This window comes from Macrotis lagotis, chromosome 1, assembly GCF_037893015.1.
Source record: "Macrotis lagotis isolate mMagLag1 chromosome 1, bilby.v1.9.chrom.fasta, whole genome shotgun sequence".
In the NCBI taxonomy this organism is placed as follows: Eukaryota; Metazoa; Chordata; class Mammalia; order Peramelemorphia; family Peramelidae; genus Macrotis; species Macrotis lagotis.
The window spans coordinates 827,186,539-827,206,980 of record NC_133658.1 but is presented as its reverse complement, the minus strand read 5'-3'; the positions used below and the strand labels follow the sequence as shown (position 1 = coordinate 827,206,980).

Here is a 20,442-nt window from a genome sequence, read left to right as displayed (position 1 = left end):
TTAGCAATTTTAGGGGCCTTTCTTAGAAAATCAAATTATTTTATACAAAAGGAAGCTCAACCCTAGAGTCTGTGATTTGCCCAAAATGATATAAATAATATGTTGCAGATCCAGGATCAAGGGAATCTCAACTATCATTTTGGGTCCTGCTGGATTATAGGCTTCATAAGAGCGAGAAGGAACAATTTGGACTGTTAGCAGAATAGCTTAGGTGCTCAATGGTAATATCCTTAAGGCAGAATGAAAGCAAGGTTTGGCATGGATATGAATAAAAATGCTAGGTATTAGAAATTGACTGACTATAAGATTAAGAACTTTGGAAGTAGACCATCCTTTTCTTAGTTACCCTATCTTGCAATTTTTTTTCTCATATTTTGTATATATGAGAATAAGAACATGGAGTGATAATTGGTGTTCAGTTTTGAATAGTAAAAAGTGAATTTTATATGGAAATCTAATCTTTGTTGCATGGTAGATTGAAAGTCAGGATCTTGATTTTAATTTTTCCTCCTACTTAACACCAATGTGGACATAATTTAAATACATTAATACTGTCAACCCAAATAATCTGGCAAAATTTAAATCATTTTAGAGGTTATGTCATAAATCACATGAGATACCTGGGCACACACTCATTCTTAAAACTTAACTATTCAACTTTATCTTTCATGATAGAAAATTTAAATTGCAGTCAAGGCTTAGCAGAGGAGTTAAGAAATCTGTCCAAATCACATAACATGAAATTGAGGCTTCATCTGATTTTTTTTTTGAATTAAAATAATCTTGAAATTTGGTTGTTTTCATAAATTCTTGTTCTGATGTCTTCACTGCCTTAAACGGCATGTCTGTCAGTGTCTTAGCTATCAAATTCCTGGTATAAAGTATCTTTTTTTCCTCTTTGCTAAGATCAGGATAACCAAATGGAAGGAGAGAGGAAAGGGGATGGTCTGTCTGATGTGGGAGGGGATGCAAGCTGGAGATCTTACCCCCTTGAATACAAGTTTTATTAGCCAATGCCAACCCTTGAATCTTTCAGTAATAGTGCTGATAGTGGGAGTGCCTTAAGGAAATGATCACAATCTCCAAATAGAAACTGGGGGGTCACTAATATTACATAAGGACTTTTTGTGGGCCACATCTTGGCTTAGCTTTCAAATATAATGTAATCTACATATTTTTATTTTGTTAAACATGATTCAGTTAACATTTTAATCTGGTTCTAGTCATACTGGAGTTTTGCTAGCCCTTTTGGCAATTGGAAATGCTAATAAAATATTTACTAAATAGTACAGAGGAATTGTCACAAGTTAGAACAAGTATTTACCTCATTTTCCAACAATCGGAATGATTGGAGATGTTATAACTTCTACATTTTACATTGTAAGTTTTAAGTCAGTACCATGCCTCTCTGTCCCTGTTTCCTCCTTTGAATATATATATGGGCAGGGATTAAGTGGAATAGGCCTTCTTCTGGAATCAAAAGGGAGTATTTGGGTTTTTCATGATTATATTCCTATTTAAAATTTTACTTTCTTAAGTTACTTTTTAGAAAATATACAATGTTCTTCCTTTGGAGTAGGTTTATGAAGGGGGAGATGGCAGTAAATTGAAGGGATTGTTTTAAAAAAAGTAAATTTTATGTAATTTTGTACAGATGGTCAACTAACCAGATTACAAAGGATATAATTGATTTACCATAATTAAAGTATGAAACAACTTACCTCAGATGATGTGGTTTAAAGAACGAAGAATACAATTTATTAGCTTTTGACTTATGTGGGGGTATTTTATAAGGGGAATTAGAACTCATGCCTATGACTCATTTTAACAAAAATTTCTAGAATCATTAACCCATGTAGTAATTTGGGGAAAAATGAGCAAGCACAGCAATTAATTTTTGCAATTTTTGTAAAGTTGGAACTGGAAGAAGCAGAGCTTTAATGGCTCAGTTGAGATAAGTTTATCTCCAAATTTAATTTTATTTGTGCTTTTAGTAGGGAACTTGAGTTTGCTTTCTTGCTTTTCTCTTTTTGCCTAATGAAAAATTTTTTCTTTTAGTTATGACATTACTACTGGTACCTCATTGTTTTCTCATGTTCCTCTCAATTTTTCATTCACTTTTAATATCTATTTTATGTGATCTGAAAATTTCCAAACATTTATGTAGGGAATCATCTCCATTTTTATAATGGAATGTGATTCGATTTTATAGTATTCTATAATTTTACTATAACTACATATATGAACAAGTAGAACATTTGTTAGCTAATTGAATATGGTGAAAACGTTCACGTATTTGGAATGAATCTTTTAATTGCTTAACAGTGTGATAACACTTTACTCTTAAGAAGAACCCTAGCAGCTAACTGGAGTGAAGACTTAATTTTTTTCTGCATATTTTCCTTGCATTCCATGTGTTTCTTCCCATCATCTTATGATGAAATAGTAAATCCATGATATACTATGGATTGCAATAGTAAATGAGCTAATGAAGCTAACTATAAGTAGAATGGTAAGTTAATATAACTAAAACTTTTTATGAACTGCTTTGTTGTCAAGAAATCCTCTTTTTCACATTGTAATGTGAGAATTTGCCCTTTGAACAAAAATAGAGCACAAGGAGTGATGTAAGTTAACTTTTAGTCCCTCTACTGGCAAATTCTTTAATAGCAGAGCTTAGATTTTAGGGGATTCTTTTTTATTGTTATTAATCCATAAGTATATATTAATCTCCTAGTATGTACCAAATATCGTGATAAGCATTGGTGAGTCAACCAGAATGCTAATCTCTGCCCTTAAGGAGTTTGCATTCCATTTGGGAGCCCGTTATTTGCAACTTGTCCAATGTTTTAGTGTAGAAAAAGTTGTTTCAAGTATCCCACATCAAATTAGAAAGCCCTCATTTGAAAAAATATACATGTTACTAGTCTGAAGTAGATTTTTGAGCCCTGATCAACAAACACCCTCTACTTTGGAGATACCATTGTTCAGTTCCTAAATTGATTTGGTTTATCAAATTGTAACTAACTTTGATTTTCTGAATGTTTGGCCCATTTTTTTTGTAAAAACTGATCATGTGGTCTTTACTATTTTAATGTTCTGATTGGCAGAGTATTGATAAGATGTGGTAATTATATTGCTACCAGGAGAAAGTAATATGAAAATCAAAATAGCATTTCATTGAAGTCAGATTCCTGAAATTGTAAGAAAACAATTTTTTGAAGTAATCAAACTTGTAAGGCAAATTTGTTTTATGGAAAATCTGTTCATCTGACCCAAATTTTAAATCTCTAAAGGGATTTTAGAATCCATAAATTCCAGCTCCCCTTATTTTATCATTTATCACTAAGGAAAATGAGGCACAGATGTTTTTGCAGGGACCTTCTGCTACTAAGTATTTAGACAGTGGTTGAAACTTTTCTTGACTCTACAACAGTGAGTGCTCTGTTGATAGATGGTGTCCTTGTACTGGCTGGAAGGATCATGGTTATTTGTCTAGGTTTCTTGTGAGGAAGGTGGACTTGTGATGAAGATTTTTGGGCATATTAGGTTGGTTCATACTCAGGTTCAGCTTAATAGACATATTCAAATCATAGTTAGAAATTTGTATTCATTCATTTTCACTTTATCTTGAGTGAGTGGAGCAGACTGGTGAAAAGTCCTAGTGATTTTGGTCTATAATTTGATATTGACCCAAAGGGTTGGCAATTAAAAAAAAAACAACTCCCAAACAGGAACAGATAGATTTAAGAACTGACATGACATACTCATTAAGTCATATGACATTAGTATAATGTCATTAAATAGTATATATGCCCAGTCTTAGTTTTATGGATTAAATGAGGGAGTTCAGTTTTAAATGCCGTCTGAGAAGGTTCTGTTAATGCCAAAAAATTTTATAGGTTTTATCATTTATAAGGTTGTCATTCACATGTTTACCCAGCAAGTTTTTCAGTATAACCTATGCTATTTTTAAGTTTCATTTTAATTCGCTTAAATTCAATGTAAACAGGCAGGTACATTTTTGGGCATAGTTACAATATTGGAATTTGTTTTGCTTGCCTATAGTTTTTACAAGGGTTTTATTTCTCATTTCTCTTTTCTCTGTTGTAGTGAGAGAAAATAAATGCATCTTAATTTTTTAAAAATATAAAAATTCAACATTTTAAGGCATATTATGAGTATGGTACTTAGATGAATAGTGAACTTTGTTGATCATTTTGAAAAGCAGCAGAAATAATTTCATTTTTCTAGGTAATAATCTTTAGTAAAGTAAAAAAGAGTAGTTGATTTTTGTTTATACATTTATACATTATATATTGAATCTTGTTGGGGGAATGGGAAGAATGCATAAAAGAATAATATAGAGGACATGAAATTTTCTGAGTTCTGTGGTGTACTCTAAATGTAGAATTTCAGAGGATTGTCTGTGAAAGTTGGGTACTCTGAAACAGTTTCATGGAGTACATCGGACTTGACCTGAGCTTTAAGCACAAACATCAGTTTGTGGAGAACATCCTCTGGTAGGGGAATATCATGAGCAAAGGTAAAGAGCCAGGAAATGAGAATGTCCTCCTTTTGGAACCGACCAGCCTAGAATGGGACAGGATTAGAGGAAATCACATGTCAGGCAATTCCTACACCAAGGCAGGTTCTGTAAATTACACATTGAAAGAATGACTTTGAGGTCTTGAGAAGAATATTGCCTGAGATCAGTGTTCCTGAGGTGTAGAACTTGGGCTCTTCTGAGTCTGGCTGAGTCCAAGTCAGTTCTCTTTTCCCGCTGCCTTTAAAATTAGACTGTAGAAGAAAGTTGTTAGAGAAATATATTATGGGTTGGACTATTTTGGCCAAGAATGTATAATTGATATACAAAAATAAGAATTATAAGTTTTTGAGCAATGTAATATTTTTTTTAAAGATTTTATTTTTTTACAATTCCCCCCTAAGCTCCCAGTTTTTTACAATTCTCTCCCGCCCCCTGAAGGCATTCTGTTAGTCTTTACATGGTTCCATTTATACATTGATCTTAAGTTGAATGTGATGACAGAGAAATCATATCCTTATTGAAGAAAAATAAAGTTTGAAATCGTAAAATTACATAATAAGATAATGGGTTTTTTCCCCTAATTTGAAGGTAACAGTCTCTGGTCTTTGTTCAAAGTCCATAATTCTTTCTCTGGATACAGATGGTGTTCTCCATTGCAGATAGCCCAAAATTGTCCCTGATTGTTGCACTGATGGAATGAGCAAGTCCATCAAGGTTGATCATCACCCCCAAATGCTGTTAGGGTGTATATTGTTTTTCTGGTTCTGCTCATCTCACTCAGCATCAGTTCATGCAAATCCTTCCAGGCTTCCCTGAATTCCCATCCCTCCTGGTTTCTAATAGAACAATAGTGTTCCATGACATTTATATACCACTTTGCTAAACCATTCCCCAATTGAAGGACATTCACTTAATTTTCAATTTTTTGCCACCACAAATAGGGCTGCTATAAATATTTTTGTACAAGTGATGTTTTTACCCTTTCTCATGATCTCTTCAGGGTATAGACCCAGTAGTGTTGTTGCCCTTTGGGCATAATCCAAAATTTGAGCAACGTAATATTATGAAAATCATGAAAAATGTGAATTGAGTAATAGGGATGATGAATTTAGGGATGTGTTGAGGATCTTAGAGGATTTGGCCTTGAATTAATTAGTAACAGGAATACAAATGAATTGTGACTTAGGGAGGATTAGTTACTAAATGTATAAAGATGAAAATAAAGGAATAGAATGAATCAAAGATACAAAATGTATAAGAGAATGGAGTAACATTTGAGAACAGGTTGATTTTGGGGGATAGGATGAATTTGGTTTGGAAATAGTTGGAATTGATAGCATAGCATCCAAATGGAAATGTCAAGAAAAGATGAGAGAGAGAGAGACAGTTTAATAATTTTAAATTAATGTCAAAGCTTTTAAAATGTAGTAGTAGTAATGTTTAAATTATGTTTTGCTAAAAATGACTAAGTTAGATTTGGTGTCTATAAGTTTATCATAACACTTTAATTATATTTCTTTTTCAATTAATTCATATTGACTTAGACATTTTATGAGAGATTTGCCAAATTCTGTTTATAAGATTGCTTATTTGGCCTAAAATAGAGAATTTAAATAAAAGGAGTCATGAATTGGATTTTTTTTTTGTGCCTGAACACTGGATGTAAAAAAATGAGGGATGATACTGTCTATAGTTTCAATTCAAAAGTATGTTTAGGACAAATATATGCATGCATGTACCATACATACATCTGTACACTTAGTGTACATGTACAAAGTAAACTTTTGAAAGTCTTCCTTGAAAAGCAATACATTTTTAATGATTGTTTTTAGAGTGGAATGGAAATCTTTGTGAGTTAAAAATCTCAACCTTTTTTCTTAGTGGAATTGGTCATCTTTGTACCATTTATGACAGTGCAAAGAATGTAATGAGAGGTAATATAATGTTGAACATAGAGAGCAAGCTTTGCAATCAGAAGACTTGAATTCAACTCTTGCCTCTATCACATTTGTTTTGTAATCTTGGATGATTACTTTGACTTCTGTGCCCTGAATAACTCTGAAGACAGACTTGAGGATAAAAGATGAAATGATCTTGTGCCTGCTGAGCAGTCTTTGAAGCATCTGCTGGGAATATGAAGGCAGTTGATGCTCTCCCTTCCCTCAAGGTGCTTACCTTCTACCTGAGAGCACTGCACACATGTGTGTTTAAATATGTATGTGTGTAATGAGGACAGGGTAGAGAACCGAAAATCTTAGTGGGAAGGATACTGGCAATTAGGGGTAGGATTAGAGAAGGACCAGGATGTCATGCTTGAATTGAATATTGAACGAATTCAAGAGTTCCAAGAGGAATGTGTGAGGAATTATTGGGGGGGGCGGGGGAGTTAGAATAAAGAGAATATCCTCACTGAAGTATTGTATATTAGATCTAAGTCCAATTAAAAAAAGAAATCTGAATATTCTGCATGTCGAAAGTTTGTCTTAGGTGTTTATGAAGACCCTCATTTGGGAAAAACAAGTAAAAACAGTGAGACTTAAAATGAGAACCTCTATTTCATTGTTTATAGTTTTATATGAGTAATATGAGGCATTAATGAATGATAATTTAATGAATAAAAAGCATTTTTAAGTTCTCATCTACAAAATTTTTATTTTGTAGAATTCTAAATGAAACATAATCTTTCTACTGACAGTTCATTTAACCTACATAACATAGTATTTCCACTGTTGTCACTGTGGATGGCATTTTCCTGTAGCCATCAATTTCCATCTTAAAAGTAATATGTCAGGATTATACCTTGGGCTGTTAATTGTGCTTTTATTCAGCAGCCCTAGTGTTTTTCTAGGGAATCTGTCATCTTTTGCCCTTCTCTCAAATACCTATTTGGATATACTTATTTTCCTTGTTTTCTACTCTGGAGTCTTTTTCATCGGTAGTATTTATTGATTCCCTATAGCCAAAAATACTTTTTGCCTTTCTAAAGTATAATACTTTGTACTACTGCACTTTAACATTTTATCTTGTATTTATAGTCTTGAAACTCCACCCCCTATTACCTTGTATTTATATTGTACACATTTAGAGGTATGCAGTGCCTTTCCTGAAAGAATATAATATCCTTGAGGGCAGGGACTTGGTTATTTTTATCTTTGAGTTTCTACTGTCTCATAGTTAGGACATAGCACATTGAGGGCAGTGAGGTAATACAGTAGTTAGAGCACTGACCTTGGAATCAGGAAGATGTGCGTTCGAATATAGCCTCATACACTTGACACTAGCTGTGTGACCTTAAGTCATTTAATCCTGATTTTCTTGAATCTGGGACCATCTCCAGTCACTCTGATTCATATCTGACTGCTGGACCCAGATACTCTGGAGGAGAATGTGAGCCTGATGACTTAGCACAAACCCCTCACTCAAATCCAATTCATGTGCTTGTCCTGGCACCCCTCCCTGATGTTGTGGTCCTCTTCGAGAATGAAGATAAAACATCATTACATTAGGTGTGCAGTAAATGCATATTGACAGTGAGGAGTGCTGATCTCTTGAGAGGGCAGGGACTGTTCCATTCTGTACTTGCATAGAATATATACATACATATATGCATTCTATCCAGCACATAATATAGTCCCCTGCGCATAGGTCTTCACAGAGAATCCTTTCCTCTGCCAGGACAGATCAGTCACTGGTATAATATAATTTCAGTTTCCAGGAGTGTGCCATGATTGCCTAGCCAGTAATGTTAGGGTTGGAACTTGAATACAGGCCTCTCTTGCTTCAATGCTGGGTTGAGAGTGTGTGTGTCTATGTCTATATCTTTTAGGTCATATGAATTTTTCTTCTAACTACAATGTCAAGTATAGATACTCAGATATAGTTTGTTATAAAAGACTAAAGGTAAAATAATAAAAGGATTGTATATAAAATTCATTTGCTGAGGATTAAAGGTGATTTTAGCATCCACATTTTTTTAATAAGGCAGGCAGTGTGAAGTGAGAGATCCTTCTAAACCTTTTTTTTCTATTTGTTGATTTGTTGATGTGTGTGTGTGAGTGTGAGTGTGTGTGAGAGAGAGAGTGAGAGTGTGAGTCTGTGTTTTTTTGAATGAATAGGGGTGCAACTAGGTTGCAATAGGGTTAGATGTTGGACCCTGCATCAGGAAAACCTAAGTTCCTAACCCAATCTCAAACAAGTTGTGTGACCTTAGGCAAAATCCTTAATAGCTTACTATTTCCTCATCTGTAAAATAAGAATGATAATAATACCTACTTCCCAGGGTTGTTTCATTAAAATAAGATAGTATTTGTAAAGCACTTCGCAAACCTTAAAGCCATGCAAAGGCTAGCTATTATTACTATTACGGTTTTTTGGTATCCTATTTTTGAGTGTGGAAATGATTGTTCTGTGTATTGTTGATAGTTTATGAGTGTCTTATCTAGACTACCTCCTAGTAATAATTGATGAGTGGCAAGATTTTTAAATATTTGATTTTAAATAAAAAAATTAGACTAAATTCTGATTTATTAAAAACTTATTGTACATGATAATTTTAGTTTTTTTTTTTTTTACTCAGGGAAGAAACCCTTTTTTCCTGGAGCCAGCAATAATTATAACAATTACTGATGGGAGCAAGTTGACTACTACCACTGGAGTCCAGGAGGAGGTAAGCTTTGCTTACTTTGGCATTCATAATACAAATACAGGCTTTAAAAAAACAATTTTTGTATACATTCAATTCTTGGTTATCTTCTAGTGGGCCATATAATCTTTTTCAGTTGTTGATAATCCAAAGCTATCTCTCACTCATTCCCGATTTGCCTTCTGGGATGCAGATAGTAAGGCCAGACCAGGAGGGAATTAAGGCCAAAGAGGGGAAGAGAGAGAGAGAAGGGGAGGGTTAGTTGGGGGGGGGGGGGACTGCTTCTAAAACAAATGTGGCATAAATGTTTGTGGCCTCATCATCTCCATTAGTGGAAGATGAGAGTTGATTGTATGTAGTTTAGGAGGATGAGCATCTTGGATTTTTTTTTGACATAGGATAGTAATACATACAGAAGTAACTTGGATTTCCTTTAGCTTCCAAAAATGAATGTATATCTTATTGTGAAATAGGCTAAAAAATTTTAAATTATAATCTATATATATGTATATATATATATAGATTATAATGTATGTATGTATATATATATATATATATATATATATATAGCATTTGCTTGAGAAATTTTAATTGTCAGTACTCAGATCATTTATCGCCTGTACGAGGGTTTGAATAAGAAGAGAAAAATTTAATCTTTTAAAGCATATTCAGTAATGTAAAGTTTTAACTTCATATTCACATTAATGTTAACTGTCTAGCTTCTTATTTACATGTTATCAACTAATGAAATTACCATAGAGTATGGAAATATATAATATTATTTTATTAGAAAAGATGGCTAAATTTTTCTTCTAAATTTACCAGTCTACAGGGAAACAGGGAACTGAGACAATGTTTATTTAAGATTATAATCCATAATTAAGGAGTTCACTTTACAGCATGTTAGTATTTAAGAATGCTTCTTAACCAAAACTTTGAATTATTCACTTCACATGACAGAAATTTTTATGTAGTTTATTATTTGTGTCAGTGTGGGGGAATAGGAGTCATGTGTAAATTTAACCCACAGATAATATATTTTACTTATCTTTCTTGTTTAAATTTTCTGTAGTTATTATTAAATAGCCTGATTGATTGAGGTTAATTTTGCTTTCTTTTCTTTTCATTGGGCTTTTTTTGGGAAATTTGAGAAAGCATTAAATATCCAGAAAAATGGGAGATCATTTTGGTGTGATGATCAACTCTATTACTTTGAGTAAATAATAGTACTTTCTTCATTTTGTTTTTAGTTTTTTTGGTCGATTCACATTTCAGTTGGAAAATTGTTCTTTGTGCTTTATACTTTTAATTTTTGTTGACTTCCTTTCATTGTGTGTGTGTGTGTGTGTGTGTATACACATATGTATATATGTGTCTGTGCTATTTGTCCTTCATAAAAATATCTTTTGGGCATACAATTAGGTTTTATCTGATAGATAACTCTCTGCCTCTGCTTTGTTTGGACTGTTTTGTCATTTGGTCTTCTCTGGTTCTTTTTGCATATTTTTATTATATAATAATTTGATCTGTGACTTGTCATAGGAATGTCTCTTCTATTTTATCCCTTGGAGAAATATTGAGACAAGTCCAATTGTTGACTAAAAGTTTGAGAGCCATTCCCCTGAGAGAAGAGCAGGAAAGATGCCCTGTGTCAGCATTATATGATTGAGTTATTCTGTTGGAAATATGTATCATGTTATACTTGTGTGGGAGAATAAATGATATTTTTAACTCATTTTTTAATGTTTATTTATTCATTCATTCATTTATTTTAGGTTTTTGCAAGGAAAACGGGGTTAAGTGGCTTGCTTAAGGCCACACAGCTAGAATTATTAAATGTCTGAGGCCGGATTTGAACTCAGGTACTCTTGACTCCAGGGCCGGTGCTCTATCCACTGTGCCACCTACCTGCCCCTTTAACTCATTTTTCATAAATATGATTTGCTTAGTTTTGTTAATCTGGCTATGAGAGGCTGAGTTATGTTGTTTTTGTTGCTTGATGAAGTTTTAACACAGCCCTTTTGTCATCCTTTTCTGGCAATATCTAAAAAAATGTATTGAGTGTAGGGATAATTTGGGACTGTATAAACAAAAGTACTTTCTTGATTTATCCAGGGCAGTATGGTTCCCCCCCCCCCCAGCTGAGAGGTTTTTTTTTTATCAAAAGAATCCAGAAAATCCAGAAGTGATCATTGATAATCTTGTAACCCTTTGAGAGACCTGGATATAATGATTCAAAGTAGAAAGATCTTAATTTTTCTCACTATAATGAAGTGACAGATATGAAAAGTTGAAACAGTGTCATTTGTTAAAGACTAACATGGCATGGTTGTATCATGATGGAAAAACTTGATTCAAAGATAATACTAGGGGCAGCTAGGTGTGGTTGTATCATGATGGAAAAACTTGATTCAAAGATAATACTAGGGGCAGCTAGGTGGCGTAGTGGATAAAGCACTGGCCTTGGAGTCAGGAGTACCTGGGTTCAAATCCGGTCTCAGACACTTAATAATTGCCTAGCTGTGTGGCCTTGGGCAAGCCACTTAACCCCGTTTGCCTTGCAAAAACCTTAAAAAAAAATAATACTTCATTATATCAGTTATTCTTACCCTTTCTGCATAATAATTTCATGATTATTAAAATAAAAATCTGATGCTTTTGATTACTTAAAAGTAAAAGTATCATTAGTGATATAGTTAGCAAATTTGGTGATGAAAATACAGGAATGATGCATTACTAACACTAAACAGTTATTTTGTGTACTCAAGTTTAGAAAAGTGGTGCTTTGGTTATCATACCAGGTTTCTATTGTAATGGTGTGATATGTTAGAAATATTTGCATTTTTTTAATCAGGATTTAGACTTTCTCCATTTTTGAGAAGCCTCTCTTGGCCTTACAACCATATTATTATTGTCATCCTAATTAATGGAGTGTTTCTTTTTGTTCTTTTAAACTATGGAAACTGTGGGATTGACTTCAGTGGCTAGAGTATGACACATTTTGATTAAATGAAGAGATTTTTCACTTCTGTTGACCAGAGAATTCTTGAGGTAGCTGAAGTTTCCTTGGAGTTTCTTCACTGCATATGGTTTAGTTAATTATACTAAGAAACTATTTTGGCTTGATTTTTTTTTTTCTAGATGAGTAATGAACAGTGAAATGCTGGAGAGTTTTTCAGAATTACTTTTAAAAGGAAGCTGTTTGATAATCAAAAGAGGGATGTATAATACAAATGAAATTGAGTCTTTCCTGGAAAGACAAGAATTCACTGAAATACCTCTTTATTATTGAACACTGGTTGATTCTTCCTTTGTCACATCTTATTTGTTATTTTCTAACTGTTGCTGATGCCACTACTTTCCTCAGTGAGTAGCTCATCATTCTATGAATTTGCTGGCTCATCTCTTTATCTCCAAGGAAGCAGCACACTTCATTCTCCTGAAACACATGAGTACTTCCCCTGGGTCTGCCATGCTTGGAGCTAAGTACATGCTCTTCTTCAGAGGAGAGGCTCATAATCTCACCACATCCTACTTACATCCAACTATTTCTTTCTTTTCTCCAACTCATATACTATCAAAAGCATGACACAAGAATCCCCACCTCAAACTTTGTGCTTGGTCCAACCCTGGAATATTTATCTCTCTCCTTGAAGGCTATAAATTCTTCATCTCAAGTTGTCATCAATAATAGAATTAAAAAATTAGTTAATATGGTATTAAACTCTAAAAAGCACTTTACTTATATTACTATCCTTAAAATAATCCTGTTACACAGGTAGTAAAATTTAATTCTCCGCATTTTAACATGAGAAACCAAACCTCAGGAAGGAGGTTACATTACTTGTTCAAGGTATTATGGTTTGTGTGATATAAATGTAGTACTTCTCAGATTTAGTCTTCTTAAGTAGAAAAACCAAGTTTTAAAAAAAGTTAGTGTTCTTTCTTTAGAATTCAACCATCATATGTTTAGAGTATGCATCATTTATTTTCCATATTACTTAGCAGAGTGCTGGATTCATAACATGTGCTCAGTCAATACTGGACTGAGTGGTCCTAGACAAATTAGTGTTGTGGCCAGTAACCTCTAAGGCACACTTTGTAACTTGAAGATTTCAATTGACTGTCTCCGTTCATATGAGGCACTGCTTTTCTTTCCTTTCATCACAAGGCGTCCAGAAGAAGGATTTAAACTCCTGGGAAGTTATAGGATTCTTGTGTAAGAGCAAGTTCATGTTTTTATTTCACAGATTAAACAAAAGTTTGATTCTTTATGCAAATGTTACACAAATTGTAATGCTTGTAGTAGGTACACTCATATGTTTACAGGAAAGAGAAGCAAGCTCATTGTAGCAATTGAACTGTTAATCTTTGTGATAGACTTTAATAATTTGTGCATGTGTGTGTGTGATTTGTGTGATTTGAGAGGAATGCATATTACCCAAAGACAAAATTACATCTGAATATTGTAATTGTTATCTGATTCTCCATAATTTATCTTTTATATTGATTTGAAGTTTAGTGATAGAACAATATCATACTGTCTGCTAACCTATAATAATGTAAGAGATATAAATGAACCAGTTTTCTATTAAGTTGTCATTATTTACAAAACTTCAGTACACAAAATAAACCACTCATGAAAAGTCATTATTGTTGGCTTCGTAATCTGAATAACGGTCTTTGTGAACCAATATTTTGTTTGATAAAAGGCATATCTGTTGTGACATAAACTGCTAAAGTCATATGAACAAGATTGTTAGCAAGGTGGCAGAGTTGAGTGACAGCTTGTTTTGTATCTCACATTAAAAACTTGGGATATATATATGCTTGTTTTAATTTGTGTTTCATTTGTTTACATTTGATGTTCGATGTTGAATATTTTTCTAAAACATTAATATAGCAATGTATGTACATATTTAGGTTTGTTGACACAGAATCTGATAGAATAATTTCCTAGTTGACTGAAAGTATAGGTTTTATACATTTTCAGATTGATTCATAAAAAATTTATATTTTTCATTTTCAATTTTGTCACTAAATAATTTTCATATAGCTCAAATAAGAGTTCAGTTCTCACACAGCCAGTCATATTGCAATATGATAGTCAACTAAGATTTTGATGAAGTCCCTTGCAGCCAAGTATACAATTTTTTCATTGCCTGTCCTGGTAGCAAGCCCTTTTTTATAATTGATGAATACCATTGTTGCAGTACTTCATTATAACTAAAATATTCAACTAGTTCATGCATCTAGGAGAACATAGTTCTTGCTATTGTTCAGTAGACAGTACAGAAGTTCTACCAGATTATTTTCTTTAGCAGATAGAGGTGTGATTCTATGAAAGGTTTGCATTTTAAAGTTTTCTCATCTTAAAGATAATTATGGTTTATCCTTGAAATGAAGAAATGTGTGGATATAATTCTATATATATATATGCATATATATTCATTAATATTAGAATTCCTCTGGATTCCCAAAATTGTTTTGATAAAATTTGCATTTAAAAAAAAGTGCATTGTGCTTGCTGTTGTATCATTAAAGGCTATATTTTCTCATTTGTTTTTCCATTAAGTATTTCTCAAGTTGATCAAGCATTTAGTGTTTTTGACCTCAGATCTCTTTATTAAATTCTATTTCTAACCTTCTCACAGCACCTGGTGCATTAATTTATATAGTGGATTTTTAATTATGATAAAGGTTTATAGCAAATGTCTGTAGTGATCCTAAATTGGTATCTTACCTTGTGTCTTGCTGCTTTGGGTAGGTTAGTAATTCTTGAGAGTTTTAGTGAAAGAAAGAACATAGATTTGGCTCCTTAGAACTTTTATGTTTTTATTGATGCTGATTTTCCCCAGACCATTTTTGAGTTAGTTTAGAAAAACATAACTATCAAAGATCTGTAATTCTGTATTTTTTTATATATCTATAAATGTCAAGTATTTTTACTGATTTGACTGATTTCTTTTTTTCTCATTTTCTGAAGTTAGTGATTTCTACTACTCAACTTGATGACCGACCTAGGTGAAGTTTTCTAACCTCAGAGCCTTGGTTCCCTTATAGTTCTTAAAGTCTATCTTCCATCTTGCCATCCTCCCCAACATCACCTCATTTCCACTGACCTCTCCTAGGTTGTGGAAGCCTTCTAATCGGTCTTACTGCCACAGGCCCCTCAAGCCATGCCACCTTTCTGTCACCCCAGCCTCCAGTAGCTTCAGTCTAGGGCTCTCACAGTCATTTAGAAAATCCTAGCTTGACATTTAAAACCCATCACAATTTGACAACTTCATTCTTTTGTTGACTTCTTACCTTGACTTCGATGTACACTTTCATCCAACTGCACTGACTTTCTTGCTGTTTTTTACATCTTGGTTACCCCATCTTTCATCCTTGTGCTTTTGCACCAGCTGCTCTTCTGCCTGGAATGCTCTCCTCTGTAACTTAGTTTCCTCTTCTTTCAAGGCTTTTAGCCACCTTTTACATGAAGCCTTTTCTCTTATTCCTCTCTAGATAACCTTGTATGGTTTTTTTTTTTTTAGTCATTTTCGGTTGTGTTCAATCTTTGTGACCCCTTTTGGAATTTGCTTGGTGATGATCCTAAAGTGGTTTGCCCTTGCCTTCTCCAGATTTTTTACAAATAAGGAAATTGAGGCAAATGGGTTAAGTGTTCTTCCCAGGGTCACCCAGTTAGTGTCTGAGGCCAGATTTAAACTCCTGACAGGGAGTCTTCATGCCTCTAGACCCAGCACTCAATCCACTGCATTATCTAGTACCTAGATTTTTTTATTTTGCATGTTTATTCTCATCAGAATTTGAGCTTTTTCAGGCAGAGTCTGTCTTGTACTCTTTTTATAATATCAATATTTGTTGTTGGGAATTTTTATTTTTAAGGTCTCTCTTGAGGATTTATACTGGTGGAAATATACGGGTATTGCTCTATATTTTTGTTATGCAAAGTTAGATACTTAATTTCTTCCTTACTTTACAAGAATAGTTTTTAATTTCATTAAAAAAACAGAAATTTATCCAAAATTGCCCCACAGGGTGTCAGAATTCTATCATATAACATCTCCAATAAAACAACTTTGCATAAACCTTAACTAAAATTATTTAAATTGATTGAAGCCTCCTTATTTGTTTGTTTTTAAAGAGGTTAATGGGAAATATCCTAAAAATCATTTAGCCTGACAGTATTAGAATGGACTATCCTATATATTAAATGGGGTTCACTCTTTTGGCCTGTCTGTATCCATCTATCTCTATTCTTTCTATCGAACTCTGCTTTTCTGTATTTTTATTATCATCTTATAGTTGACTTTCTTTTAATGTTCAGGAGGGAACTTGGAGAAGTAGTCCCTGATCAGCTCCTGGCAAATACTCATTCTTTATGTATTCAACTATTCAATAGTATTTATTTAGTGGAATTTCCATTGTGTGCAGGTAATTTCTTCCACTATCCAGATGACTAATTTTTTTTTTCAGCTTTGGCATTTATTTCCAACATAGTATGGAAGTAATTTTCCTTATTTGAAATGAATGATTTAAGGTAGTCTTCTTTGTTTTTCAGGTTAGTAATAATCTTTTGATTTCATTATATTGGTTAGGTTTTTTTGTTTTGTTTGTTTTTGCAAGACAGTGGGGTTAAGTGGCTTGCCCAAGGCCACACAGCTAGGTAATTTTTAAGTGTCTGAGGTTGGATTTGAACTCAAGCTCTCCAGATTCCAGGGCCAATGCTCTATCCACTGTATCACCTAGCCACCCCTTGATTTCATTATATTGAGAAATTACCAACAGTTTATGATTATATGAAAACTGTTTCTCTGATAATCTTTTATTTTCTCCTAACGCTATTCCTTTATTTTTTATCTGTTTTCAATGAGGTCTTTTGGGAACAATGATTTTGAAGTGAAACATACATATATACATATGTATGTGTGTGTGTGTATATGTATGCACATACCATACACAAATAATAAAAATTATAGTTATCGAATAACTTGCTATTATTACTTATTAAAGAAAAATTAGAAATATAAAAATAATTAAATCAAGCATTTCTACGATGTTATAGGAAAATAAATTTAAATTTTTCGGAGGATGAAAGTACTTTATCTTGCATTTATTGGCTTGTTAGAACCACTAAGTAGAAAGATAAGAGATTGCACATGTAAGGTAAATTTCCTTTTAAAATGTTTCTTTCTCTCCAAACACAGTTTGTTTCACATAGACCTACTGGTAAACTACGTGTTAAAATAACAAAGTGATATAATAACAATATACAATAAATGTGAAAATAAGAACATTTGATTTCCCAACATAATCTCTTTGAGTAGTAAGAGAAATGTTTTCCACCAACATAATCTAGTAAGATTTAGGTAAGATTAGTACTTATCCTGACTTCAAGAATTGTTAAATCCTGGAATGTGTTACCAAATGAAATTGAGGAATTTTCTTTTGGGAAGTATTTTAATATAGAATAAATTCTCATCTGTCCTATGTGGTGTTACTGTCTTAAAAGACTAGATGATCTACTAACATCGCTCCCGGATAGTAATTTCAAAGTACTGTAATTACTTGGTTAAACATGATAGATAATTGAAAATAATACTTTCTTAAATATAATGAATATACTTAAGGGTACTTGTTTTATGGGGAGTTGTTAAATGTATTTATTTTAAGAATCAGTCTTTTGGACTTACAGCCATAAGCAGGAAACTTTAGATTTTCCTTAACCATCAGTTTTCTTATGAAGTTGTAAAATGTACTACATAGAAAAATTTGTAGAAAGTAGAAAGGAAAGTAGTAAGTTGAAAATTATTTACATGATATAAGAGATTTCATAGTTGCTTTCCTCTTATTAAGAATATCTGATAAGGAATCCTGTACTAACTACTCTAAAGCTTTAGCCTTAAAGGATTTGATTTCATTCTGGTAACATAATATTGAGAAAGCATTTTTAATCAATGAATTTATTGAAATAAAAATTTGTCCCTTTTTAAAGAAGCAGTTGGATTAAACCTTGAATCATCTTTTTTTTTTGTATTTGTCCTGAGAGCTTTTATTTTTATAGACATAATTTAGTGATGTAAGTGTTTTATCTTTTTTTTTTAATTGAAGGTATTATTTGAGTTTTACAATTTTTTTCCCCCAATCTTACTTCCCTCCCCCCTACCTCCCCACGGAAAGCAATCTCTCAGTCTTCACTTTGTTTCCATGTTGTACATTGATCCAAATTGGGTGTGATGAGAGAGAAATCATATCCTAAAGGAAGAGATGTGTTTTAAATGATCTAATCACAGATTTTGAAATTGAAATTCATCGGAATAAGACATGAATTTTTTAAACATGTATATATATCTGTCACTATAGATTAATAGAAATGGTTGTACAGTTTAAAGACACAGACCCTTTCCTATTTGATCTAAGGTTGATTATTATTGTTATACAATATTTAGTAATGCAGCAGGGCTAGTTATTAGAATGTAAAAAAATGACATGACTGTCTTAGTAACATGGAATTCATAATTTAGATTTCATGCTTTGGGGAAGTAATTTTTCTTATGTTAGTCAATATTTTAATATGTACTTGAAAAATTTTGAAATTATATTCAATTGTAGTGTACTTTAATTTTATACTTCTCTGAGAAAGAATTTGAGCCTGAACATTGGTCTTATGCTAACAGAAAGAACATAATCTCATGAGCATTCTTTATAGGACTAACTGCCCTTGGGCCTTTCTTGTATCTCTTCACTGGGATAAGCACTTTGTAAGTCTAATATGAGCTGCTATTGTGATTAGGCCTTGTGTTTCTTCCATGTAGGGATAGAAGTCTTTCTGGTACTTGGTATTTAGCTTTCTCTTGCTAATTATTTTGATATTCTTCCTAATTTTTCCCACTCCATTTCTGATTTGGGAGAGCAGCATTACTTTTTTAGTCCCATTTAAGAAAATCTTGTTCAGCATCTTCAACAGGATGTTGGAGTTTTGATCATTGTATTAAAGTAAGGCTACATTTGTATCTAGACAAGGCTACTTTGGTTTATCCCCCCCCCCACCGCCCCCATCTTCTCAGTTTGAGTCACTGATTTTTCCCCTTTGTTTTGTTTGTTGTGGTTTTGATGTTTTCTTTCCTTTCAGCTGAAGGAGCAGTCCAGTGGTTTCAAGAAGTGCCAAAGTGCACTGACTGTCTCATGATGGACTGGTGCCTCAGGGAGGGTCATGATTCCTGGATACAGGATCGACCTGATCCTGGATGTCACTTCAAGCAGTCAGATCGTGGGGGAAATGCCCTGTCTAATGGCTAGTCTTCCTCAGTTCTTCTCAAAAGTCTGATGCTAGTCATCACAGAAGGCCTCAGAAAAAGCCCTAAAGGTGAGCAGAGTAGAGTGTAGTTCTCTCTGGGGGCTGTGAATATATGTTGAAGAACACATTTTTAAGCACAAACTTTACCAGCAGAACCAGGTTGAATCAGAAAATCAAATCTGATCGATCCTACAAACTGATGTTTCATTTCTAGTTATGAGTTAATAGAGCAACCCCCAAAGCTCAAGACCCATTTAAAAGAAGGGTTCTTGGTATGCCTCCAGGATTTCAACTCTAGGGCTCTCAGGGTGTTAGGCTAATTTTCTTTGGGTTAATTAGGTGTGACCAGCTCAGTAAGGATTGATCAGTGTTTTGATTATACAATTTATCTCAGTTACTTGTTATGGGCTTTTAAGAAATTTTAACTTTTAGTAATGTATCTCTTGAACATGATATATACTACAAATTCTATTCAGGCTGTTGACTTTCAAGTTTCAACAGTTGGAGAGCTTTTGTAGAACATTGTTTGGTTTTGATAGGTTTACTTTTCAACACAGCCTCCTTTAATTTATAGTGGGATCATGTAGAAGGATCCAATAAAGAATATGTCTCCCTCTACCTACCTTGTAAGAATACTGAATCTTTAGATACTAGCAATTCCCTTGGTGAAATGGGCTCTTAAATTTCTCACTATTGCTCTCAGTGAAGAGAAAGGTCAACTTTTCTCTTGCATAAACATCTCCTAGAATCCATGGTCTGAATTATGAACTTTTGGAAATAGAAACAAACAATAAGTCTCAGATTCCAGCTACTTCATAAAAACCAGGCTAATCTATATTAATGATTGCTAGGATGGACTTTTCCAGAATCTTTTCAATGAACTTTGTACTATTTCAAGGTGAGAACTTGAATGATAATAGCTGTGTCTTACAACTGAATGAATGAATG

At 33.3% G+C, this 20,442-nt stretch overlaps 1 protein-coding gene across 1 annotated transcript in view; it reads left to right on the top strand.

Moving 5' to 3' along the window:
- The window catches only part of INTS6 (integrator complex subunit 6), a 104,713-nt gene that overhangs the window by 15,992 nt on the left and 68,279 nt on the right, over positions 1–20,442 (top strand). Inside the window, 1 exon segment of the mRNA XM_074217178.1 lies at positions 9,126–9,215. Coding sequence (XP_074073279.1) covers positions 9,126–9,215 — 90 coding nt within the window.